Source organism: Tinamus guttatus, unplaced genomic scaffold (genome assembly GCF_059628265.1).
Source record: "Tinamus guttatus ecotype Peru unplaced genomic scaffold, ASM5962826v1 Tinamus_guttatus_pri_ptg000240l, whole genome shotgun sequence".
Taxonomy (NCBI): Eukaryota; Metazoa; Chordata; class Aves; order Tinamiformes; family Tinamidae; genus Tinamus; species Tinamus guttatus.
Window position 1 is genome coordinate 14,888,388 of NW_028288774.1, and position 26,666 is coordinate 14,915,053.

Consider the following 26,666-nt stretch of genomic DNA (forward strand, 5'->3'; position numbering starts at 1 on the left):
AGACCTGCCTTTTGGTCTCCAGCTCAGGCAGTGCAAAATCCCTGAATGGGGGATGTAGCTTAATAGCTTAACTCTACGGTAACATCTGTTTCACCAATATCCTCAAATTTCCCTTACGGCACCTCCAGCCCCCTCCCCTTTGATGACTTTGACTTTTGTCCCCAGAAGCTGCTTGTTCCCTGCTACCCTGGGGCTCATCTGCACCCCCGCCCCTTGCTTGCGTTACGTGCTCCCTTGTTGTGCTTGACCCTCTCCCCTCAGATAATCCCGAAACACGGCGCGACCGTTAACGAGCGCGCGGCGACCGGTGGTGACGCGTCCCAACGGCCACTTCCGCCGCGCCGCGTCGGTATTTCCGGGGCCAGACGGGGGCGGGCGTGTCCGGCCGGCGGGGCGGGAGGAGGGCGGGCCAATCGGCGGGCAGGGGGCGTGCCCGGGAGGCGGGGCGGGAGGCGCGCGGGCCAATAGAGGGCGGCGGGGGGCGGGGCGTGTGCCGCGGCATGTGGCGGGGGCGCCGGGCGGGCGCGTTCCTCTCGCCGCTGGGGTACGGGACCGGGGCCCGGACCGGACCGGACCGGGACAGTTCGGGGTGGCCCGGGCCTGGTCTCGGCGGAACGCGGCCGGTTCCCCCCCGACAACCGGCGGCCTCCGGGCTGCGCTGGTCGCGCCCGGGGCCCGACACGTAGCGTCCCGGCCGCCCGTTTGGAGGAGCGGCCGCGCGCGGGGAGTAACTCTGACTTGTGCTTTTTTTTCTTGCCGTTTTAGAAGCTCTGTCTCAGCGCCGCTGCTGCCAGCCAAGGTCCCCGCCGGTTTTGCAGCGGGTCTCGGCGCCTCTCGCTTCCTCGCCGGCCCCTCTCTGGAGCCGCGGTGCCTGCAGCAGGTAACGCTCGCGGGTGCTCTGAGAAAAGCCCTGGTGTCCAGGCGAGTGCCGCGGAGATGGTGACCCTGAGGTTGCCTTTGCAAACGGCATCCCGTTTTCAACAGTGTCTTGCGGGTGTTTTGCCTCCCCTCGTGCCCAGCATCGAGGTTTTCAGTAGATTTAACTGTGCCTTGGGTTTGCTGTGCAGCTGGACACCAGGCAATATTGTGCTTTCATCAAGCTCTCTGCCTTGTGGTTCCCTTTCTGGTAGGTTCAGTGATTCCTCTGACATTGATCTTTGCGCTTTCTCAAACTTTTTCTTCTAGGCTTGGTGGAGTGAAGCTCTCTTTCAGGAGACTTTCAGGGGAGGTGCCTTGATGTCCTGCAGTGCTTGGCCATGCAGGAGCTCTCCTGCTTCCTGATAAAGTGAGTTAGCTGGCTGCAAACTGGAGGAACTAGCTCCTCCTCCCTACAGAAACACGAACTCCCCACTTTGAGCTGAGCTGCTGCTTTGCCCTGAGAGGTAAGCTCGGGAACGCTGAGTGTTTGGTGTCCCTTGGTCTCTGGAGGGTTTTGTAGCTGCTCACTAGCTTTGAAAACCAGGCTGTAAGGTGCATTTCATCACCTGGCAGGGGTCTCTCAAATGCACATTCTTGTTCTAACCGTGCTTTATCCCCTGTCATCATTCTCTACTCTATATGTTAATGCTGTCCATTACATAGTAATGGTGGCTTTAGTAGTGATTTCTCCATTTTTATTAGATTTCAAATAGATTAATGTATTTGCCATGCGTGTCTGCTGCTTAGCTCCAGTTTAAAAAAAAATACGTGTATATATATATATACACAAAAGCACTCATACAGTCTTTTGGTAATTTTCTGGTGGAAATTTCAGGCTGTGTACCCCTTAAGACATTGGTGCAGACATCTTCATTTTTAATTTTAATTGGAAATTCCCTGCTGGACTTAAAATCATCTGCTGGAAAACAGACTTTGTGTCTGGTTATCTGCTATTGAAATTCAAATTGGAATTTCCATGCAACCTGCAGCATTGGCCTCCCAAATTAAGTCTCTTGGCACAGGCTTTTCAAAGGTGATGGAAGTAATTTGCAGATGAAATTTCAAGCTTCGCTGATGAAAAACATCCATGCTCAGGGCCTGATAATGCATTTATAATCTTTGGCTGCATTAGGTGGATTATAGGACACGTGCCTTTTAAACGTAATGACTGACTTTTCCTGGAATGTGGGACTGACTAAGTTTTCAAGGTGAACTGTTGCAGGAACAATTAGGACTGGAGGGGCTTGTATTTTAAGCAGCAGAAATATTCAAGACTCTACCTGAAGAAATTGGGAAGACGTGATTTACATAGATTTTTCTTGCTTCTTTTTATTTTACAAGGGTACAGACCAAACTTTTCTCCGTGACGCTTTAAGCATACAATTTTGTTGACATCCCTGCTCACTCTGACACCAAGTAAAACCACAATGTTAACTGGGCGTGCTCTGCCCAGCCTCGTGCACCTTCCAAACAGTTTTATGGATTGAAAGTGCTATAAAGCAGATCCATCCAGGATTGATGCCTCCTTATTTTCAGTGGTATCATGGGGGAGCTGGACATGAAAAGACTGAGCCTGGGCTGGATGCCCCATAGCTGGATCCCACACGCGAGCATGTTCAGACAGGGTTTGCGCCTGTTCTAGAATTATTCTTCCTCTTAAATTCTTACTTTATATTACATGCAAACTCCTGATAGCAGGCACAGTTACTCTCAGGGAAAACTGGAGAAGGTGGTGAATTCGCCAGCGCTTGCGTGCAAGTCCTTGGCTGCTGTAGATTGTTACAGCTCTCTTGCAGAGCAGTGACAGCCTGCACCCGCTCTCTGGCTGCCCTTTGAAGTGTGTGAATCGAGATCAGATGTCTTTGTGAAAGAGATGTTCATCCCTATTAACGCACAGCTGGCGCAGAATCTACGGGGTGGGTGAGATGCTCTCCCCCACACATGAACACACTGAGTAATGGCTGGATGAAACTCTCTGGCTTGTGCCACACAGGAAGCTGTCCTAGGTGATTTGCACGGCTTTTTTTTTGTTTGTTTTTTCTCCTACCTTTACAAATCTGTGTCTCTAAACATATAAAAAAAATGGAGTCGGTGAGAGGTAATTCTGGAGGAGAAAAGTGGTTCACAGCAGTACAGATAGCTGGGAAGAAGCTTCAGTGCTCTGATTCATTTCTTCTGTGAGCTTTGCTCCCTTGGGCTCCCTTCCTGTGAATTGGATGTGCAGGAGTTGGTGGAGCTTGTAAAGCTGGTGAATTTGGCTGCTAGGCTATAGGGTGAAAGTGAATGCAGGTAGAAGCTCACTCTTGCTTTGGAAACGTCGCTCCTAGTTCCTGCAACTTGTGACTGCTCACAGTCTAAGAAGGTTGCAAAACAGGTGAGACCCCAGGGTACCTGCAATGGGTTGCTATTTTCTGGGTGAAATGCTGCACCTTCCTCCAGTGGGGTGCAGAGGCCTCATAAGAATCACCTACAAGTAATAGTCCCAAGGTGACTTTTTCTTGCTGAGAGTCATGAATCTAGGATCTGTGGTTTGGGCTGTGTCACCGGGTTTCCAGGGGCCTTTAGCCCAGCAGGATATGGTTCCCCCAGGAATTTACTGTGACTCGAGAAGTCTCTGCACCTGTGCTTGCGACCTTTCCAGTGCTGCTCGGTGGCATGGTGGGCTGGTTCAGGATGACGATCTAACTCCAAAATTCAGAGGTCTCCTTTTTTCCTTCCTCCCATTATGGCACGCTCCTGTGAACAACTAATCCAGGCTGTGTCAGCAGGAGCAGGTGACAAGAACTGCAAAAGCGACTTTTCATGTTCAGTGCAGCTCTGCGTTCACCTCGCTGGTGTGCAGGGAGCCAGCACGGAGCTGCTTGCCGTGGTGCTGCCGTCCCTAGGCTTGTTCTGAGGAGCCTTGTGCCCAGCTGCTGGCGTGGGTCGTTGCTGTGACCCCTGAAACAAGCGTCAAGCCTGGGATCTGGGCTCTGCACAATGGGTTATACACGGAATAAAGACAAATGTGAGAGGCCGCATTTCCCATCGCGCCCTTCCCGCCCTCCCCGTCGGAATGGGGACTTGCGGAGTGCTGGGAAGGCACATGAGGCACTTTCTTTCTCCATTGTTCTGCTGGGACAATGTGGTGTGAAGGCAGGAGTGGGGCTGGGAGCCAAAAATAGGGGTTCTCAGCCCTGTTCTCATGCTGAAGTGCCAACAAAGCCAGGTAGGGGCACTTAATCTTTTTGGCAAAGTCTGCATTTGCATTTTCCTCCTTGGGCTGCCTACCTCTGTGCTATCCTGGCAGGCAGCTGAGGAGGTGCCTTAATGAAGCGTGGGAGTCTTTCTCCCCTGCTGTGTAGCTGGCTCTGAGGGCTCTCTGCTGTGTGGCCTCAGGAGCTGCCTGTAGCTTTTGGGGTAAACAGCAGGAAGAGTAATGAGGTGCACGGGCAAAGAGTCACTGCACAGCACGGTGATAGAAGAGGCATTTTTTTGGACTTGAAGTCATTGCCCCTCAGTGTTGCTGCCAGAGGGAGATGGAGAAGAGCCCGTTTCTGCAGCGCTGCCGACGGGGGCAGTTTGCAGCCCGTATCGGGTCCGTGGCTGGTGCACGTGGCAGACCCCTTCCAAGCGCACGTCCCACGGGCCGGGGAAGGGGAGGCCACGCCGAGCCCTGCCACTGCTCCTCCTTCCCCCCATGTCCTTGTCTGCTTTGGCTTGGCTCACATCGGGGTTGAGAGTCGCTTCTGCAGAAGGGCAGCGAAACACTTGGGCACGTTACCTGTGCTGGAGCGGCGCGTTGCGCTTACAGCCCCCTTGGGAGGGGGAAAATAGTAGTAACCGATGGTGAAGTGGATGAATATCCGCATTGGGTTTTGTGAATATGTTTAGGGTAGCTTTATGTTTGTTTAGCTTGGGGAGAATTTGCACCGCTTTAACTAAATCTAGGTTTAAATCCACTTAAGCTAAACCAATACAACTTTTGCGTGGAGGCCAGGCTGAAATCTCATTAATTTTAATAGGATTAAGCATGTTCTTCTTGCCGAGTCTTCTTCTCTATCTTTCTTTGTCTGGCTTCTCTGTATTAAAAAGCAGGATAAACCTCTCTGGTCCTCTATCCCTTTGAAACGGCTTTGACAGTCTCAGTGGAGTAGCTTTCTGGCTGTGTACAGTAGTATTTCACATATATACTTTTTTCCCCTATGTTTCAGCTGTAGCCGTTCTGCGTCCAGTCTTCTGTTGGTTTTTGTTTCCCCTAAATGTTCCAAAAATCCTCCTGCCAGCAAGAAAACAAGTACAAGTGTTTGCCTGCTAAGTCTCCACCCTCACAATGTTTGTTTTTTATTTTGCTCCACCTGGGCTGCTTTGAAATTGCTCTGGAACAAGCCCATTAGTAAAGGGAAGCCTTGCAGAAGTCAATAGGAGCAGGGGATGTGCAGATGGCCGAGGGAAGAATTTGTCCCTGTTGATGAAGAGGACCAGCATTCGTGCACAGGAAAGAAAGGTCATGAAAGGAGCATCACTGACTGCAAACTGCTTGAAGCGAAATAAATATTGTGAGTCTAGTTAAAAGCAGTTGTCCATTCGTGGGAGAGCAGGTGACTTGGTGCTTCAGGCAGGTCGCTGGGTGTTCCCATGCCCCCTTTTCCCCACAGTGACATGAGGGAGGGTCAGTCTCGGTCTCACCTACATTCTGTTGTTTGGACTGACCTGGGTTACAAAGATCACGCTGGCATATCTGTGTCAGCAGCTCCACGTGGAGAATTGCCTCTGTCGTCAGCATGTCTTTCCTGGGGCCACAGTTAAGGTCCTTGCCACTCTGGCAGAAGCCCCACTGGCTGGAGCACCTGGACCTAATCTCGCCCATCTAGTACAAGCAGAGCATGCAAAAACACTCCTGGAAGTAAAACTCTCCCGTCTTTACCTGAAGCCTACCAGGAAATTTGCTCCCTGAAATAGGTTAGGAGTGGGAGTTTCTAATGGAGGAGAGAGGTTCTGGGATAAACTGAAATTCCTCATCTCAGCACAAAGGACATATCTGCATAAACCTTAAATCTCTACCCAGGGTTTTCTGGATGCTTGTCTGATTGTTAACTTGAGGCTAAACCATAAGCATTAATCTAAACTTTTTTTTTTTCCTTTTTCAGTTGTGTTGATCCAGAGCTGTTCCTACTGAGACCAGTTTTCTTTTGGGCTATGCTTTCTCATGCTTCTGAAACTGTTCCTATCCTAGTTGGTCTAGAAAGACATCCTTGCCAGCAAGAATTTTTAGTAGCTTGTGTGAATCTTTGTGTGTGTTTCTGTCACTCTTTAACCTACAGAAGCTTTATAAAGGAGCAATGTGCTTCTCTGTTTTCTTTTTTTTAAAACAAGTATACTCAGATTTTATTTATGATTGCTTTTGTTTGGAAAATATTTTATTTGCGAGCACTGGGAAGACTGCTGTAGGCATTCCCAACTGGTCTGAGTGCGAAAGCTTCATCAGCTTTGGAATGAGCAAGCATGCTTCTCCCCAAGCACTTCTCTGGCATTGGTCCTTTCTGTAAGTGAATCCCGATTGTTATCTAGAGTATTACGAAATGCACCACATGTATTTAATCTTTTCAGTCTCTTTTATAGTGAAGCTTTTGTGGGATGGGTCTCAGTAACGTCCTCGGCTTGAGGTAGACCTGATGTAGCTTCTTTGTGCTGCTTTTTTTGGCTGACATAGGACTGTTACTTCTGAGGTATCCTCAGGAGATTTCCATGCCTGGCAGTGTCTTTCCTTGCAAGACCAATAGCTCCTGCCTTGTCTCAGTGTGGTCCTGCCTTTTGGGAACAAAAAGCTGTGCTGCCGTGAGAGGAGGCAACTCCTTGTTTTTTAGCGAGGTACCCTCTATGCCCTTGCACTTTGCAGCTTTTCCTGACATGCATTTAAGCCCCTGTGGCCATTGGTGCAGTTCATATGAATTCTTGACTTCTGCATTTGTTGACGCTTCTAAGTTTGGGTTGTGACTTGGGTTTTGGGAGGAGTTGATGGGGTTTTGTTTGGTTGGTTTTTAATGCAGTCTTTATGAGGGAAGCCACAGTGACTGATGTGTACACAGAGGGAGTGTGTTAGAAAGGGCAGGTTTAAGTTCCTGTATTTTTATTTACTGCTAAAACTAAAGCCCCAAATAAAGCTGCTTCACCACTATGCAGGTACAGGAGCAAGTCTCAGTGTGCTGTATTTTATTTATTTCAAAATGTGCAGACAGCTTCTCTAATGTCTAATTAGAAGTCATTGCTCTGCCAAGCCATTTGGTGTAACATGAAGTTAGTTTAGTTGCTACAGTTTAGCTGCACAGGACACAGTCAAGAGCTATGAGCGAGTGAACAGGGAAGAAGAGGGGTTATACTTTCCCTTGCCTTGGCATCCAGATGGCTGCTAGGATCTTGAAGAAGCTGATAATCAGGTTTTGACTTTTGTTGCCTGAATTATACGTCCGCACTGCTGTTTCTGGACCTTTTTTTTTGTGTTGCACTGTACTTTGAGTCAACGTCGTATAGGACTGCATTATCAGTCAGCTTATTGTGCCATCTCAGCTGACGTTAGGAACTTGAGAACTATCTGTGTGCAATAAAACCAAAGCTCTGTCTAGTCTAGTATTTGATCCTCAACGGGGATCACTCATGGTGGTAGGAGACCTCGTCCCCTGGCATTTGATATCATGAGACCCTTTGCAATTCAGTTAAAATCGAGTATCCTCTTGCTGTTCCATTTCTTTAGAGATGATGGGTGTGTTAAGAGCATGAGTCCCTGGAGTTCACTGGCAACTGCTAGTTTCAGGTGCCATTTCTTATGGTGTGTGTGAAAGAAGAACCATAATAAGTCTTGATTTGTTCTTTTTTTGTTCCCCAAAAGGATCAAGAAGACTCCTGCACGGCTAAATAACTTGCATATTGACATGAAAATGAAGTGTAGTGAACCTGCCAGCAGTCGTGTGGCTTCATGCAGTTCACAGGTGGCATTGGTTCTGCTAGGCTTAGTCTCATGTATGGAGCTAAACATACGCTTCATCTTCAGCTGGAAGAACTGGCACCCAAGGCAAAATGCTTGTGTGGAAAGAGTGATAATGTCCTCCTGGGGCACTTGCTGCTTGAATTTTAAGGGAACATGTGGCCTGAGTGGAGCCTTAACACCTACTGCTTTTGCTACCAGATTACTTCAAAAGGAAAAGTGCAGAAGTTGGGGTGCACGGCACTGATCGTATCTTCTGGTTAGCAAACAGCTTTTGACCGTAGTGTGCTTATAGATTCCCACTCGTTGCTCTTCCATTGATTGCAAAGGGGACAGGAGTTTCTAGGCTTTAGAAATCTTGTAACATCTGGAAGCTGAATTTGGGGGTGTTCTTGATTGCTACTTTGGAGTTTTGCCCTGAGATGGTAACCATATCCACAGGTGCGTGTAAGGCACTGTACGATGCTTGCTATGTATCCAATACCTGGTACTCAAGCATGTGAAAGCTGTTCCGGGAGCACGAAGCTGTAACAGAAAAGGGTTCCCATACACTGGTGACCCATTCCCATAGGGGATGCCTCAAAGAATGGGAGATTTCTAGAATTAAATCCAAGCAAAAAATACTGATTTTCCTTTGCCTCCACCCTGCTGCTGGAGGGTTTAGTGCTATTAGCAAGTTCATTCTTTCTCTGTCGTGGGCTCTTCAGTTGGTCTTTGACCTCTCTGAAACCAGAAACAGATGTTGTACAAACTGCTGTGGAGTGGGAAAGTTGTCCCCGGGGAACTGGCTGGAAATTGCAAACCCTTGTGCTGAACGAGCTCTTAGGTTATTGTCTATCTTGGGAAACGTTCATTTATTTGCAAAGCCAAATTGAAAGGTGTGAGATTACACCTGAGTTTTTAAAGTATATGGTTTAAAATTGAGATTCCTTAGGTAAATGTCTCAGTACATTCAAGCATTCACACTTGGAATCACTACAGTGGCAGATGCAATGTATTTAATCCAATGAACATAAAGTAGTAACTGAATGAATTTCGTATGCTGATGATTCATCTTCGTAAAGGATGAACAAAGGGGAAAATCTAAGTAAAATGCATGCTCAACTTTATTTTAGTGTTTTCTATAAGGTGAAGTGCGAAAGTGGCAGAGAGGCCCCAGGCAATTTTATTGCACTTGTGTGTATGTTTCCCTACGTGTCTTGTCACCTTGATAACAAGGTTCAGGTGAAGAGAGTCAGTGAGCAAAGAAGAAGAATTAGGTGTAATAGCTTGATTTAGCATTTTTTTTTTAAGGTAGAAACCCTTGTATTAGACACAAATATTAAATCTTAACCTGACAATACCAGTGTATTTCAGACCTGCAATGACTTGTGTGGCGGCAGCTTGGAGGCAGTTTGTAATTCGAGTCTAAAGCTCACGGTTTTATTTCCTTGGGCCCCTTGGTGCAGACACTGCGTACCACCCACTTGTCCTTAGCCCGTCTGGCTGCTCCCCAGGTGTCTGAAGGGCTGAAGGTGAGTGCTTGCAAGGACGTGTGCTCCCTTCTGACCCTTGTGCTCCAGAGACATGGAGACGAGTTAGGGATTTGTCTTATGGGACCTGGTTCACTTTTTCCTCTCGCTTTCTGGAAGGCTAATGCAAGAAAAAGGTGCGGGATCGCTGTTGTGCAGCGCCTCTGAAAAGCAACATCTGAAAGCGTGGCCAAATACTTTGAGGGGTTACAGATTGTAACCAGGAGCAGCTGCTGGGGACGTGGTGTCTCCTCCTTGGAGCTGCAGCCCTGTGTTAGCTGTGTTGGAGATGGGGGAAAACTTCCAGTAACTTGGGCAGGGAGTGGGGGAGGACAGCACTGTTGTATTGTCTCCAATCTGAGGCGTTTCTCTTCCAGCCATGTTCTGCAATTGCAATTTCCCCGCAGTATGAAAAAAAGAAAAAAGAAAAAAAAAAAAAAAGCTTTCTTGTTCTGTGTTGATGAAATCCACTGAGCTCTATTTGTCTTGGTGACTGTTTTTTTTTTGCAGATCAGACTCCTTTAAATGTGCTGTAGCTTTTAAAAAATGGACCCTCTCTCCATGGATGAGGGGGATGGATGAGTTGCCAAATTCTGCTGTGCTGAAGCAAAGCTTGTAAGGCAAAGTAATACTGTTTATTTCGTCGTGCAATACAGTTGGGATAAGAAAGCAGGCAAGATTTCAGGGATATCGATTCTCTTTATATATTGTGGATGTGCTGTTGGGTGAAAATTGAGGACTGAGGTAAGCCTGGAGTCGGGCTTGGAAAGGGTCGGAACCTGTTACTGCCTGTGTGGCTGCTCTTCCATGAATAATGGACCAATATACTGATTTTTGTACAGGAGCAGCACTGAGGAGCTCGGGTTCAGAGCAGCAGCCGTGGGCGCTCAGCACCAGCCTCCCTGCCTGCCCGTACTGAGCCAGGCTGGAGTGGTTCTTCAGCTGCCACCCGAGCGGTCGCAGATATCAACAAGGACCGTGTTCACGTTAAAAACGTCAGGAATAGACTAAGGAGAGCAGAGGGAGAGGAAGATGTTTTTCCTCTAAGTTAAATTTAAGAGGCTTCTCTGTGCCTGGCTCGGAGAAGACTCCTGTTGGCTCTGAGGAACCTACGGCTGGTGCAGGCCACAGGGGTTGTGAGAGCTGCTGTTGCGTTCGGGTCCCTCTCTTTGGCTAAAGCCAGCTTGGCTATGCATCCCCCACAGCCTGCCCTGTGATTTCCACATCTTCCAAACGGTGTAAATGACAACACGGGGAGGCATGTGGCCAGCAACCCTCATTTGTTACTGCTATAAATGTCTTTCTGGCCTTGAGAGCTTGGGTGGGATCTTCTGATTTGTGCCAAAATATGTATGGTGAAAAATTCCACAGTATAGTGCTACCTTGTGATAAGCTGCAATGTCGTCTTGCTGTATCTCATCTGACAGCCCTATAATATAAACCTGCTTGCTTTTTTTTTTTTTTTTTTTCTTTTTAAGTAGGGTAGTTTAAAAAGAATCCTATCATCTGGGTATCTTCAAGTTGTTTTATTTGGGAGAATAACTGCAGATGGAGGCAAGTATCTTTGATTCAGTTCTGTGTATTTTCAAGATCCCGCTTCCCTGCAGAAAGGAGAAATGACCAAGAATGATCCACAATGTCTTTGCTCCCAATTCTTCTAACAGTGACCAGAAAATCTCTTCAGTCCTTGCACTGGGACTGTGTTCAGGCCATTTCCACGCTGCCTAAATTTTCTTCTCTCTTTCTGAGTTCTCCCCAGGGTTCCCTTTTGCTTTTGTGTTGGAGCTGGCCATCTCTTCTGCGCATGGCCCTGCTCAAAACTATGCACAAGCTTAAATTCCTGAGCAAACTTGCTGCACTGTGGGTGGTGATGCCTCCTATGTTTTTAAATGCCCCAAATTATTAATGCATCTGTATGAACCCATAAAGGAGCTAAAGGGTTTCTCGAAATTCTCTCAACTGAAAGATAGTATTTGAAACTATGAACTTAGTGAAATTTAACCTCATCTGTATTTCCAGGAAATTATTGTCTCTGATGGTAGCGTGCAGGGCTGGAGTAAGGTGAGGTGACCAGACTTCAGTGCGTTTTTGGTTTTATTTGCTCCAAAGTAACACTTGCTTAATTGTGCCTTCAGGCTGCGATGGCTTCTTGTGGAGGCCTCTGCTCGCTCCAGACTCGGCAGTTTGGGGTTTAACAGCAGCGTGGAGACAAGTTGCTGTGCTGGGAGCGCGCGTGGTGTTTTCCCTTGGGAGAGCTGGTTCTTGCTCTGATGCCGTGTCCGGGCGACGCGGTGCAGGGCGCAGAGCATCTGCTTCTGCAGATGAAGCCCAAGTCGTGAGCCGGCCTCTTAGCCCACCAGCCAGGATCCAGCCAACCCAGCATCCTCGCTTGGTGGCCCCGGAGCCCGTACGGCAGCCCGTGGGGGTGCTTCCCTTGGGGGCTTTTGGTTCAAGTCGTGTTTAATTGGAAACATGCAGTAGAAAATGCCCTACATGTGATCTCCTGTTCTCCTGAGACAGGAGCATGTCTGAAAATTTGCTAGCTGCTTTTAGTGCAGATCAGGCCAGAGAAGATTGCAGCTGAGCCACAGTGCACATTTTTATTCCTCAGAGGTATTTGCGTTGACAGATTTATTGTCCAATCCTGGCTTTATGCAGTTAGCCTTTGGCAGCCTATTTTTCTTTATATTAAAACTGGGTTGTTTCAGATATTCCAAAACAAGCCACATTTTCATAAATGAAACAGCTGCCTGGTCATTTTTCACAGGGGAAGTGTCCCACTGAGTAGCACTTTTCAGTATGAGTGCAGAATGTAGATGTGAGCAGAGATGAGGGAGGGTGATGGATGATGACGCGGTGGTGGTCGTGGTTGTTTTTTGGGCCTTAACATTTATTTTGTCAGAGGCAAAGGGTGATGGGCATGAAGCCTTACTGATGTCAGTGAACTCTCTGCATCCGTGGCATAAGAAAAGTGAGAAACTTAGCACTGAGGAAGAGGTGTTTTCTCATCAACTTGCATGTAAAGAGTGGGAATCGTCACTCCTTATTGTCCATCCATCCTGGCAAGCTGTTAGAAGGACGATTGTGGGGGCTTTAATAGCCCAGGACCACTTGTGTGTCCTGAACCAGGTAGGTTGAGAACATCGTCTTTTTTCCAGTTTTCTTCTTTCCTCAAACTGCTGGGTATTTGTGTGGATTCTCAATGACCTGTTCTTCAAAAACCTTCTCTCAAAAAGGCATCATCTCCCTTTTTTTTCCTTCTGCCACACATGTGCTCCTCTCAACTCTCCGCTATCTGGTGGGATTTTCTTGGTTTTGTTGCTTGTTTTGTTTTGTTTCCCTAAATGCACTTGTCTTTCTCTAGCTCTGTGAAAGAAGTACAAAGGGGGAGCTGAGTCACAGAAAGGAGGAGACAACCTGTGATCTGGGAGATGGGGAAAGTTGATAAAGCATTTTCAGAACAAAACTAACTAAAGCAAAAACCGCCCACAAAAACCACCACAGCTAAATCTGTGTGAGGTTTGAGAGCTGGTTGCCCTGCATTGCTTCCGCAGGAGGCTAGAAGTGGAGAAAAGACCTGAACTTGGCTCTTGGCAGTTGTTAGACACGGGGTCTGACCACCAAAACCTCCTTCCTCTCTGCCTTCGTGGTTGGGAAGGAAGGTTGAGCAACTCACTGAAAACCCTGAAATGGAAGGGGAAGTACTCCAGCCTCTGCATGACCGAGGTGGGCTGCTGGGTTTGCAAGAAATCCGCCCGTTGCGTGGGAAAAGGCTTTCCAGGGCTACTGTAGGTTCGTGGTAATACTGGATTGTGGGATGCTTGTGCGGATGCTTCTCCCAGTCAAGGTCCTCAGGGAGCGTGGCCCTGTGTAGGGCAACGTGTCACCACGGGAGTCCCCAGTGCCCTGTAGCCATGTCGCCCAAGTCCCGGTGCACTTGAGCAGTTTCCCAGCACGTCTCGTGAGCCGCTTCACCTCTTTGAAGGAGGCTTTAGGCGTTTATTCTCATTCTGTTTTGTTTTGCTTTTGGCATTTGCAAGCAGAAGAAAGGATTTTCCTGCATAAAGTAATATATGGCAGCTGAAGAAATACTGATTTTTAGCAACTGTGGACTTCTTTCAAAGAGCATCACTCCTATCCTGACCTCCTGGGGATGCCGCGGCAAGAGCAGCCTCCTTGCAGGTGGTCTGCTCCATGGCGCTGGTTTATCCTCGGCTCTCTAGCTTAATAACTTCTGCCTAGGGTGGGCCACGTGAATGCAGAGCGTGTGGTGGCTGCTCCGGCCCGCTGGAGCACGTGGCGGCCGCCGCTCGTGCGCTGCGTGTCGCGCGGATGAGCGGGACGCTGGGCCGCAGGCAGCGACTGCGCTGCAGGCTGAAGGAGGTGGCCCTTGTTTAGGGAAGCAGGAGGTGTCTAATTTTAAGGCTACCTAGTTAAAATGTTTTCACTTGGTTTACCGTTCACCTTATCGGATTCTTCTTGGAGTTTCTCTGGGGGATCTTTGGCTTTGCAGAATTTCTTTTCGCATTTTTGTTGTCGGGCGCTTCCCATAGCGGCTTAGGAAGTACTGTCCAAGGAACTGTGCCCAGACCAGCCACCTCCTCCGTCCCCAGTAAGGCTCTGCCACCCCCGTGAATCTCCAGTGTGACCTTTGCTTCACGACCTCTGCTCAGTTTGTCCTTTGCCGTTTGTAGCAGGTGACCCTTGGTAGAAACACGTGGCAGGTGAGTCAACAGGAGAGATAGGGAGGATATTTTAACAGCTGTTTTGAATTTGCAGTTGAAGCTCTGAGGCACTTCTCTTTTTTTTTTTTTTTTTTACATAATGTAGTGAAATCATTTGCAAATGTTCCGAAGGGCCAGCTATTTTTGCTTTGAACACTGTAACATAGTGGTGGTGTTCTTGCACATCCCCAGTCAGCCTGGTGTGGCATTGCATTGCATTGGGGCCGTTATAATTCATGTATATGTGGTGACAGGTACCATTGCAGAAAGAAATTGCTTGTAATTATACAAGGCACTGATTGAGTCAGGAGAAGTGATTTGTTAGTACGAATTACAGCTCTTGCTCTGGACTTGTGCTAAGGTGGAAGAGGCAGAAAAAAGCCTTCTGGTACTTGATACAGCATCCAAAGTGTCATCTGGACTGCATTAAGGTGCGACTGCATCTGATTTTCCCTGCATTAGACTTAGAAATGAGGTGTTTGCTCGTCTGTTGTATTTATAGCCCATGTGCTGTGTTTGTGCTGCACATGCGTGCTCTTTAAAAAATGTAAAGGAATTGCTATGATTTGCTAAACAACCTTTAACATTATTTTGGGCTTGTAAGCATGTGTGAGTGCCAAGGGAAGGGGGGAATGACTTGGAAAATATGCAAATTGTACATTAAGGCAGTACTTCCCAACAGAATCACTAAACCATCTTCATTAAATAGGCACTGTTCTGCCCTATCTCCAAACTGCTCCTTGTTTACCGACTTGTGAGTGCCTGCAGGTGTGAGGAGGGAGCACCTCTGCCCTGTCTGTCTTTAGTCCCCTGCTAGCAGAGAGTGGCCGTGGCGCTTGTGTGCGGATCAGGGCCGCTTTGTCCTGTGGGTCCTCAGGAGCTGTGTGCTGGCACCTGGCATGGTCACCACCTCCTGGAAGGGGATGAGCATTAAGCCATGGACTCATTCCAGCCATTTAACCCTCAACGATTAGAAGCTCCTTGGCCGTGTTTTCCCTTTGAGAAGAGCTCGTTTTGGACGAGGTGTTCATTTGGATTTGCGCTTTTCCCAGGAAGGTCTTTCAAACCTGACTGAAGCTCAACTTGGGTTGTGGTGATGGAAGAGCTCTCATAAGCTGCGTGTCTGTCCAGCATTCGTGGTAGGCAGGAGAGATCACAGGACAAGAATTCTGTGGGCATCTGAAGCTGTTCAGACAAGAGGCAGATCGCAGGGCTTGGGATGCTGATGGTGGCTTTGCACCTGCTTTGTTGCAGAGGGAGCTATCGCACCTCCAACTTGAGTGAGCACAGGGTGTGTTTTGCTGAGTATGAGCACAACATTTCTTAGGACATGGACAGTGCTGCATGAGGACAGAGAGACTTCACTTCATAGGCTATAAAACATTATTACACATACAAGTCCCAGGTCGCCTGCTGTCAGTTGAAGGATCTGCAGTTCAAAGCATAAATTTGGTGTCTGTCAGGAACAAGGATCTGTCGGCACGAGGAGAAGGTCTCATTCCTGCTGCTGCAGGCTGGCAGGGCCAGGCATTTATGCCACTGTGAGTGGCTCTGCAGCCCTCATTCCCATGTGGAATGGGAGGGAGGCTGGTGCAATCCCCAGCACGCGGGGCTAGATGGGGCTGGTGAGCTTCCTTTCCTTGCAAGGCTTCTCCTGCCAAGTTGGAATTGGAAATGTTTCCAGCTGCCAGCTGGGAAAACCAAGGCACGAGGCTGCAGCTGGAGCGGGGGACCTGTGGGAAGCTGCTGTTGTTTCCTCCAGGGAAAAAGGCTCCGAGCAGCGTGCAAGCCAAGGTCAGTGGCACAAGAAGATGTAGAAATGCTCAATATGTTTTCAGGGGCCTTGGGGAACAGAATAGTCCCTGTCTTTTACCCCTGTAGTCCGATGTGGAGTTGTGTGTCCTCTTTGAAGAGTGGAGTAACCATTTATACTTTGCTGTTTTCCAGGCAGGGTAGTTCTGAGGCCAAAACTCTGTTACCCCCATTCAAGACTTTACAAAGCAGGGCAAAAATAAAACTTGGAACCAAAGTTCACTGGTTGAGATATCAAAATGTGGGAGGTTGGAAATCAAAGCTGATAAATATTACCTGGGCTTTACTGGAATCCAGAAGCTCTAACTCGGGTCAGATCTTCTTGCAAGGATTGCTAAATCAGGGTCTTAGTTCGCCCAAGAGACTGGGTGGTTTTTGCTGTGTTATTTGTACTATTCGTATGTGCTGCTCACTGTGTTACAAACTGTACATCTCCTGCAGAGTTCTGTACCCTCCTGAGCTGTCAGGCAAAGCTGGACCCCAGCTCTCTTCAAAAACACTCTTCTTCCCAGCTGCAGGGTGAGGACTGAAGCTTGCCTCCGTGAGGAGGAGGAGGGGAGTTGTCCTTAGAAGCCTCTTAGAGAAGAGACTGAGCAAATAGTCTGGTTTTGAAAAGTCTTGAAAACATGGGGGTAAATCCAGGTAGCAGGTGAGGACCTGCTCTGAAGAGCACTGAAGTTGGTGGGAACTGCTCCATGGACTTTAAGGGCGAGAGCCCATGTGTGGGGACAGAAGTGTCTTCTGTGTAGTGGTAATGTGGAAAAGACATTGTGTTTTTATTGTTTTATGTGGGGAAATGAAGACCACTGTGGGTGTGAGACTTCCTCAGCGACAGCTGCTGCGTCTGTGTAATCACTTAAAAGACATGAATTATTGGCTTCTGCTTGTTCTTTTATTAAGAGTTTTTGGTAGTTTGTTTTACCATCAGCAAGAAAATCAAAGCAAGAATGAAGCAAACCTGGTGCTTGATCAGCTGATGTGGTGTAAAAGCAGGGACAGGTGTCTAGGTATATTCCAAGCTTGAGGGACCCCTGGATTATCAGTGTGCTCAAGCTGGTGAAAACCTTTCTGCTGAACCTGCGAGCAATATTTCAGAGCAACTCAAAGCTGTGCCTGCAGCCTGCCTGACTCCAAAGCCCTGATCGGCCCTGTGCGGTTCTGCACCTGCATTAGCTGCCTCCTATTTGTTGTATTTGTTGTCCTGAGGTGTCACTTAACATCCCAGAAAAGTCTGAAGCAATTTCAGAAGAAGGCTCCTCTTTCCACCCTTCACATGCTGCTGCTCCTGCTTGTGCTGTTCTGTGGCCCCAGTTGGATTTGGTTTGACAGTACTCAGGTAGATCTTCCAAATGAAAGTGGAGGAGCAGAACAGAGCTCTCTATTCTTGAGGGTGTTATTGACTGTAGAAGATGCATCATGTTTCTTTAAAACCTCTTCACCTTGGGATCTTGGAGAAACTAAAAGGAAGACAGTACAACCTACTGCCTGCAGCTTTTGAATTAAGAACTGGCTTTGTCGGGGTCTGAAGGAAGGAGAGCAAAGTGCTTTTTCCAAAGAAAGATTCTCTGTGTGAATTTGGGAATAGTCTTTTCTGCTGTATGCTTCATTGCTAACATATGCTTGCCTTTGTTTTGCAAATGGATAGGAGTGGGTTCAATAGAGCACTTCAGATGCAAACATTTGGTATTAATTGATGATTTTCTTCTTTTTTTTAAAGAATAGATATATTGCACTGGATCCAAGAGTGATATAGGAAAGAGCCCTCCTCTACAGGCTCCTGGGAAGAGCAGCTTCCCTGCAAGGCCGGCCTTGAAGATGTGGACTGCCATCGTGTTCTTCCTGCTGATCTCCTTCTGTATGTGTGAGAACAGAGTTTCTGTCCTGAGAGAGAGAGGAGCCCGCGTGGTGCGAGTAAGCAGGCTGACCACAGAAAAGCAGTGCCGGCGAGCTTGCAAGGGCCCGGCTGCTTCAGGTGAGGCTGCTGTCCTCCAGCAGCAATTCCAGATGGGTTTTTTTTTTTTTTCCTTTCTTCTATGAAGGTCTCTTCTGCTCCTCGACAACTATTCTTTTTAACTCTAGCTGTTTACAGACATTTACAATTATGGCTTCTGTGTGCAGTCCTGTGGTGCTAAGTAATTTCTGACAGCTTTAGTTAAATTGAATCCAGAGGAACCATTTCCCAGGGCCTTTCCAGCTTCCGTAAGAAGCAGCATGCCGTGCACACTGCTAGCGTGCAAATGGGGTAAGGTCACTTCACTTAAAGGCTGATGGCTCCACGCTGCTACGTGTTTGCCAGTGAGCACTGCAGCAGACAGCTGTCCTGGAATCAGTAGTGTTTGCTCACTGGCGTTTGTGCCTGCCTGCCCTAGAAAAAGCCGTAGTTAATTATCCTGTAACTGAGCTAGGGGTTAAACAGGACCCTGGGAGATTAGAGTCTTTCTCTAGTCTCCCTCTGAGATGTCTCCCTCTGAATTGTCTTTAGAAAGCATTAAAGTGTTAAATGAGTCAAAGGTGCTCTTGGAAAGGTCTCTAACTTGCTTAGCTACATGAGAAAACTTGTGTTCCCCACAAAGGGTCAGTCAGACACCTGTGGTACAGGTGAGAATTTAGCTCATGCGGGTGAATGTCTAGCATTTCTTTCAGAACTCAGATTGACAGGGCATCATCATCAAGATGTCTCTTTTTTAATGCCCAGAGTTTTCAAACCTTTGTTTTAAACATACTGTCCTTTTGCAGTGGAAAGCACCTTCGCGAATGAAGCTTCAAGTTTAGGAAGTTCAGTATGAATGGGTTTGTCTTCCAGGCGCTAGAGCTCAGAAAACTTTAGCTTCTGCTTTTTCAAGTGGTGAACCATACAGAGATGACGTGTTCACACTGACTCTACTGACCTTTAGGGTTTGTAATACTGGATGTTTGTATTTTCCTCCTTAGAATATGCAAACACTGTGCAAATGTCATCGGAACCTCACGGTGTCTTCATGAGGGTAGAAAAGGTGTTATCGGCCAGTTCCTCCGGAGGAGGAAGCTGAGGAAATGGAAAGTTGAGGACATGAGGAAATTAGTCACAGGCGGGAAGGGAGAAAGTCCAATAACTTCACCCTCTTGCTGACATCAGCTGTTTTTTTCCCTACTCTTCATCCCGTTCCCTCTTGGTGTAGGAAGCAGAATGAGTCTAGGCGAGTGTTGGTCTCGTGCAGAGCTGGATAAGCATTTGGAGGGACAATTTAAAATTAAATTCCAGAGTAGAGCCAGCTCTCTGCTAATTGTAAGTGAGCAAAACTGCTCACTTTTCTGATGGTGAATGGGGTGGGTGGCCTGTTTACGAAAGACAGTGAAAAAGCAGAGTTACTGAATGCCTTCTTTGCTTCAGTGTTTACCAAGGGCAGCCTTCTGGAATCCCAGACACTAGAAACCAGAGAAGGTGCCTGGAGAGAGGAAGACTTGCCCTGGGTAGAGGAAGATTGGGTCAGAGAGCTCTTAGGGAAACTTGACATCTACAAATCCATGGGCCCTGATGGGATGCACCCCAGAGTGCTGCGGAAGCTGGCGGATGTCATAGCTAAGCTGCTCTCTGTCTTCGAAAGGTCCTGGAGAACGGGGGAGGTGCCAGAAGATTGGAGGAAAGTCAATGTCACACTAGTCTTCAAAAATGCCAAGAAGGAGGACCCAGGCAACTACAGGCTAGTCAGCCACACCTCCATCCCTGGAAAAGTCATGGAGCAGCTCATCCTGGCTGTTGTCTCCAAACATGTGGAGGATAAGAAGGTGCTCAAGAGCAGTCAGCATGGATTCACCAAGGGGAAATCTTGCTTGACTAACGTGATAGCCTTCTATGATGGAATGACCAGCGGGGTGGATGTCATCTATCTCCACGTTCACCAAGGCTTTTGACACTGTCCCTCACAACATCCTCCTGGGCAAGCTCCGGAAGTGTGGGATGGATGAGAGCACAGTGAGGTGGATTAGGAACTGGCTGGATGGCAGAGCTCAGAGGGTGGTGATCAGCGGTGCAGAGTCTAGTTGGAAGCCGGTGGCTAGTAGAGTCCCCCAGGGGTCAGTCCTTGGTCCAGTCCTGTTCAATTTATTCATCAATGACCTGGATGAAGGCACAGAGTGCTCCCTCAGCAAGTTTGCTGGTGATACCAAACTGGGAGGAGTAGCCGATAACCCCAGAGGGCTGCGCTGCCATTCAGAGGGACCCGGACACAGTGGACAACTGAGTGGTGAGAAACCTCATGCAATTCAACAAGGCCAAGTGCAAGGTCCTGCACCTGGGGAGGAATAACCCCAGACACCAGTACAGGCTGGGGACCGACCTTCTGGAGAGCAGCTCTGCAGAGAAGGACCTGGGCGTCATGGTGGACGACAAGTTGACCATGAGGCAGCAGTGTGCCCTCGTGGCCAAGAAGGCCAATGGAATCCTGGGCTGCATTAAGAAGAGCATCTCTAGCAGGTCGAGGGAGGTGATCCTGCCCCTCTACTCAGCCCTGGTGAGGCCACATCTGGAGTATTGTGTCCAGTTCTGGGCTCCACAGTACAAGAGGGATGTGGAGCTGCTGGAGAGAGTCCAGCGCAGGGCCACAAGGATGATCAGGGGCCTGGAACATCTGCCCTATGAGGAGAAGCTGAGGGAGCTGGGCCTGTTCAGCCTGGAGAAGAGAGGCTGGAGGGGACCTGATCAGTGTCTATAAGTACCTCAAGGGAGGCAGTGAGGAGGATGGTGCTGGCCTCTTTTCAGTGGTGGCCACTGACAGAACTAGAGGAAACGGCCACAAACTGAAGCACCAAAAGTTCCACATGAACTTAAGGAAAAAATTTTCAACAATGAGGGTGACAGAGCACTGGAACAGGCTGCCCAGAGAGGTTGTGGAGTCTCCTTCCCTGGAGATCTTCAAAACCCACTTGGACGCAGTCCTGTGCCACGTGCTCTAGGTGACCCTGTGTGTGCAGGGGGGTTGGACTAGATGACCTCTAGAGGTCCCTTCCAACCTTAAGCATTCTATGATTCTATGAAAATGAGACTGGCTGGGTGACACGTGTCTTTCAATGGAGATAGAACTTGGAGCCTCAATCCAGATCTGTGCCAAGGGGATGTCTGCTCAGTTCAGCCGTAAAAAGGTATTTGGTTGTTCTGGGAAGCAACTGTGAAATCTTGGGTGGTTGGATACAGTCCTGATGGCAGCAGAACCTGGGTTCTGCTTTAACCACACTGACCCCATTGTTTTCTTGCCTTTCTGAACTGTGTTAGATAAACCAAAACAGAAGAAATGCTGCTGCGTTGTTGTTGTTTTTGCCTTCTCGAAGGAGAACTGACATGATTTACCACGGACGGCCTGTCGTTCTGCACTTGCATGGCTTGTGGGACAAGGAGGTGGCTGGGAATAAGAGCACATCTGAACATATTAATTTCTATGAGAAGTGCATTTTAATTTATTGAAGGCTGCTGGTCTGTCTCCTGCCCTCTGCAGCTGTTGGAGTTCTTCATTTTATTGCTTTTTGACTTTTCCATGCCCCTTCTTAGGGGGTTTCAGTCACTTGCTTAACCTTTTCCCAAACCAGTAGAATTCCATTTGCCTACTTTCCTTAGGAAAGAAAGGCTATCGAAGCCAAATGCAGTTGGTGGTAGGGGGATCTCTCAAGTTCATTTTCCAGAAGCACTTTTAATAACTGTGGTGATGTAAATGTTTTATTGTGGAAAGTTCAAGCTCCCTATAGCTTTAATCCTCAGTGAGGGTAATGTGCCTTTGTAGATAAGAGCTTTAAATATAGCCATGTGTACCACATGTGTGAGTACTCTGCCCTTTCTCACATATCTAACAAGGCAAAGATGAATTTCCCCTGCTATCGTACACTCGAGTCCCCCGTAATCCACGGATGGGTGGCCAGTTGGACGCACATCTGCTTCGTTCCACACTGATCGCTGTGTCGTTGTCTCCTGTGTTTCCTTGTTACAGCACGTGTTGCTTCCTAGTACCAGAAATTAATTATATGCTGATAAGATAGTGCATAGAATCACAGTGTAATTTAGGCAGGAAGGGTCTTTCCCGAGTCTCTGGTCTCTGCTCAGAGCAGAGCTGACTTAGATCAGGCTGCTCAATGCCTGATGCAGAGTGTCCACCCTCTCTGGGCCCCTGGTCTAGTTTTGACCTCTCGGGGATGGAGGCATTTTCTCCCTTATGTTTATCTGGAATTTCCTGTGTTGCGACTTGTCGGCTGCCTCTCCCCCTGTCCCTGTGCACCATCACCAAGAGCTGGGCTTCAGCTCCTTTCTTCTACTAGGTGGCTGGGGGCAGTGATGGGGTTTACTCCTCACCTTCTGTTCCCCAGGCTCATCTCCTCTCTGGCTCTTTTTGTCCCTGTTGTTCTCCAGCCCCCACAGACATCGAAGTTGCCTGTGCTGGACTCACTCCAGTGTGTCAATACCTTTTCCTATTTTTTGTTTTCTCGTGTTGGGGAGCCCAAAACGAGGCAGTGTTTGAGATATCATCTCAGCAGTGCTGATTAGAGGGGAATCAAAGTTTGGTTGTGTGTGTGTGTGCAGACACATGCTGAAACAAATTAACAAATTAGAAGGGATGCCAGGAAAGGGGGCTCCTGCTGTGGTGACTTATACACGAGCTGATTTAGCTCATGTTGGGATCTGACATACTGCAAGACAGTGTCTGCGATGGCACCCCTGCCAGTGACAGCAGATGAGGAGTGAATTTCCATCCAACTCCGGACACTGAGATAAGAGCCCTCTCCTATGGAAAGAGATGGGTGTCACCTCAGGTTAAACTGGCTTCCTCTTTTCTTCTCATGAGGACATTTCAGATAAGTGCAAGCATTTAGATGGGGTCTATCCAGGTCATAGTGCTCTGTCTCTTTGTCTCTGTGCGAGCAAACTGCTCTCTTTAGGGGCCGTTTCTGCCAGGAACACAAGCAGGGATTTCCGTAGATGGACTTGAAGCTGCTGTGTTGATTTGATTGCTTTTCTGCGTATTTTCACCATGTTTGAGTCAGAGTCCTTTAAAGGCAGTCTTCCAGCTGCTGGCTTTTTCATTCTTCAGGTTTTTATTGGCATCACAGCCGTTAAGCAAAGTGTGGTTACTATGCTCTGTGTAACAATCCATTTTCTGATTTTGACGGAAGGAGTGTTCTTTGGTCAGGTATAGTTTTTAATAGTCCTACTAAGGTAAATGTTATTCAGGCATATGAGATTTTGGGGGTTCCGTTTCAATTAGCCACTTATTTGCTCTCTGCTTTTTTTTTTTTTTAGGTAATCGCCACTGCAATTGGTCTGTGCCCTACCAGAATCGCTGCCTCCTCCTGCGGTGTCGCAAGTTAAGTGTGTGTCAGGGTGCTGGAGAACAAGACATCAACGATCTGCTTGGAGGTAGGGTCATGCTGCAGGATCCTGCCAAATTTAAGGTTTGCTGCCTTAAATGCCTACTCTTAGACCCTGGCTAGCTCCTAGCTGAAGGTTGATTGGTCATGAAATGCCTGCGGGATGATTTAGTAGCTAGAGACAGTCCACTGGCAGAATTACTCTTCTAGCTTTGTTCTGACTCTGGCACTTAGACACGAGTATCTGCGAGTAACTTGTATTGGCCTCTCTGTGTTAAAGACATCATTCATTCATGCCATTTGCACCCTACACTTCGTGCTTTGGAGAATAAAGGCCTAGCAGATATTGATATGTCTTTCAGAGAAAGAGAACTGCCTTAGCATTGGTTTTCCTGAGATTGCCAGGATTGTTGTGCCAGAGGCAGCAGACTGCTCATATGTTCAGGGCAGAGTTAGTAGCAGTTCCTCACTGTGACTTTCCATACCCAAGTTTTCAATGTTAATTAAAAGTGACACAATAGCAGAATGGAATTTCTTGGTAGCAGGGGAATCAATCTCCTGAAGTACGTTTCAAGAGTATACAAGCTTTAAAAACAAAAATCAAACAAGGGAAACCATAGAGCTTGTTCATGATTCTTTTGACTTGGCAAAGGCTTCTCTGGGACTTAGCAACTAGTCCTGTGATAAGTAGATGGGATTAGAAGCACAAATCACTAATTCTGAAGAAAATTCTTCTGAAGCATAAAGATGTAAGTGGAAATTTCCACTCAAATTTGAGGCAAAAAGGATGAATCTAAGCATGAAGGCTATTTTGGTGCTATGTAGCTATATGAGAGCTTGAGGTGTCATCTCAAGAGCTTTCACAGGTAAAATCAGCATTTGTAATGCTGCTGCTGTTGAGAAAATTCTTCAGTGTTCTTGCTCTGTAGCTCAGTGCACCCCTTTTGGGAATTAATTCCCAGTCTGCATAAATGCCAAAGCTCTGTGCTGTAAAGGGTAACCCAAAAAGACAGGGGTCTGTGTTTTCATGACATTGCTGACTTAAGGACATGCTTTTTCCAATATTACTGCGTCATCTTCAGGAGGTCTGTTCTGGTTTGTATGTAAGTATGAGATTGGATTTGGATTGGATTCTTCTTTTGAAACTCTTTGTTTTTGTCTTTTTAAAGAAATTGTCCTTAGGAAAAGGAGAACAGACTTGTTTCACCACCAGAGGTATCCAGAGCAGATGGAGAAGACAGTAAATGCAGTGGTTGACCAACACAGCACAGAAAACCTGCTTTCCTCAACAACTTGGACTGTCAGGATTCACTCAAGGCAGTTGCTCAATGTGGAAAGTGGTGCTGGAACAGCAGATGCAGGAAAAACAACTGCAGTCAATGCAGCCACCACCACAGACACTGCCAGCACTGCTGCAGCTGTAACCACAATCGGTACAAATGCTTCCGTCTCCTCTGCAGTTCCTGTAACAAGTGTTAAGGCTACAACTGCCCCTGTTGGTGGTGCCCCTAAATCCATATTTTCCACTGCCTCTTCTCTAACTCACAATACCATCACTGCTTCCGTAACCAATAATGTCACTAAGCTTGTGACCACTGCTGAAAAATCAGGAAATAAGAGCGCTGGGTCAGTATCAGAATCCCCTTCTCCTCCCCTTGCTGCTGAGCCTGGAACGGGCCCTCAGGCGACTCCAGAGCAGCGCTCGAGCCCAGCTCCCAGCACAGCCAGCGCTTCCCGCCCTGGGAATGCCACCGCGGCCGGAGGGCACTCACAGGTACCGAGCACAAGCACAACTGCAACCACCCTCACCCCGCTGGATGCGCAAACGTCAGCGACCGCTGCTGCTCGTGCTACTGCCCTCGCTACCTCTGTGAGTTCACATTCCAGTAATCCAGCACCTACCGTCACGTCACCAAATCCAGGGCCAGAAGGAGGTACAGCCACAACATCCTGGAATAAATTGACTTCTTTTCTGAGTTCTACAAGTGCAATGGTTTCAACAACTGCACCTGCAACAGAAGCTACGACTGGACATGAGACAAAGTCAGTGTCTCTCATCGCCTCTACTGGGCAAATGACAACAGCTCCAGCAAACGCCCCTGCAACCACAGCTCCAGCAAACGCCCCTGCAACCACAGCTCCAGCAAACGCCCCTGCAACCACAGCTCCAGCAAACGCCCCTGCAACCACAGCTCCAGCAAACGCCCCTGCAACCACAGCTCCAGCAAACGCCCCTGCAACAAGAGCTTCAGGTCGTGCTGGAGCGCAGGGCACCGATGAGGAGTATCTTCTCATTGCTGCTGAGCCTCTGACTCACTACCTGGTAGACAAAAGTTCGCTTCTCGCAGTGCTTTTATTTGGTACAGTGTTTTTCATAACTGTTATAGTTGTCTTCCTTATGCAGGCCTATGAGAGCTACAAAAAGAAGGACTACACACAGGTGGATTACCTGATCAATGGAATGTACGTGGACTCGGAGATGTGAACGGATGGGGATAAAACACAGGGCAGAGAGCTGGAAAGGAGATGGAAAGCCTGTCTGACTTGTTTTTCTTTCCCATTTGCCTATAAGACAAACTGAAAGTGCTTCCAAATTTACTTCTGGTGCAATTTAGGAGAAATGCCATGTACTGTATTAAGAACTATATATATATATATATTTTTTTTTTTTTTATTCAATCTTGCAACAGGTTGCGGTAAACTAATAGTCATTTATAAAACTTTTCCATAATGCAAAATAGCTTTGGCCGTTATATTCCACTGCAAAACGACCACAACAAGAGGTGAGCAATCATCCTCTGGGAATGCCGCGGCGCTTTTTCAATGGTTTACACTGTAAGTTCCTTGTGATTTATAGGTATCGCGTGCGCTCCCCTCCGTGCAACAGAGCGGGGGAGCTCTCACTGTCTGTGACATGCTTTGAACTGGGCAGATAAGTTGTCTGAAGTATTGCTGCGACAGGGAACCTTTACTGCGGTGTGCATCGTGTTTCAGTACGCTTCCTGCTTGTAAAGAGATCTGTTTACAAGGTGCTGTAAACACTCTGTTTACTGCTAAGCCAAGGTGGCTTTTCACCGTGGAGCGGATTATTGTGCCTCTGCACTCACATGATTATTTTTGTATTCACTCAATAAAAGGGGCCCTGGGAAGGGCATATCTTGTTGCAGTTCTGTTTTCATTGCTCTCCCTGCCAGTTTAGAAGCAAAAATGAGGGATTTGGGGTTTGCACAAACTAGCTCTGCTTTAATATTCCAAGTACAGAGGCTTTGAAGACAGCACTGGAAGTGTGGGCGTGTGACAGATGATGTTTATGATTTTTCAAGGTTGGACTTCTGTTCTTTGAGACCAGAACACTGCAAAGTCTTCCAGGTATGTGGATTCACTCACCTTAGCATAGCTTATTAATTTTCATGC

At 47.7% G+C, this 26,666-nt stretch overlaps 1 protein-coding gene across 1 annotated transcript; it reads left to right on the forward strand.

Moving 5' to 3' along the window:
- The first annotated feature begins 1,246 nt into the window (after window positions 1-1,246).
- CUNH11orf24 (chromosome unknown C11orf24 homolog) lies at window positions 1,247-26,418 on the forward strand. The gene is made up of 5 exons (XM_088525914.1): window positions 1,247-1,285; window positions 17,649-17,898; window positions 23,185-23,301; window positions 24,422-25,361; window positions 25,497-26,418. Exons 2-5 carry the CDS (start codon window positions 17,742-17,744, stop codon window positions 25,735-25,737), a joined length of 1,455 nt encoding a protein of 484 aa, XP_088382040.1. The 5' UTR covers window positions 1,247-1,285; window positions 17,649-17,741; the 3' UTR covers window positions 25,738-26,418.
- Window positions 26,419-26,666: the final 248 nt, after the last annotated feature.

Bases quoted from the DNA above. Each gene is read 5' to 3' on its own strand.
- CUNH11orf24 (XM_088525914.1), top strand. From the start codon at position 17,742: ATGTGGACTGCCATCGTGTTCTTCCTGCTGATCTCCTTCTGTATGTGT. The intron at 17,899-23,184 runs GTGAGGCTGCTG...TTTTTTTTTTAG, and splicing joins CAAGGGCCCGGCTGCTTCAG to GTAATCGCCACTGCAATTGG. The intron at 23,302-24,421 runs GTAGGGTCATGC...GTCTTTTTAAAG, and splicing joins CATCAACGATCTGCTTGGAG to AAATTGTCCTTAGGAAAAGG.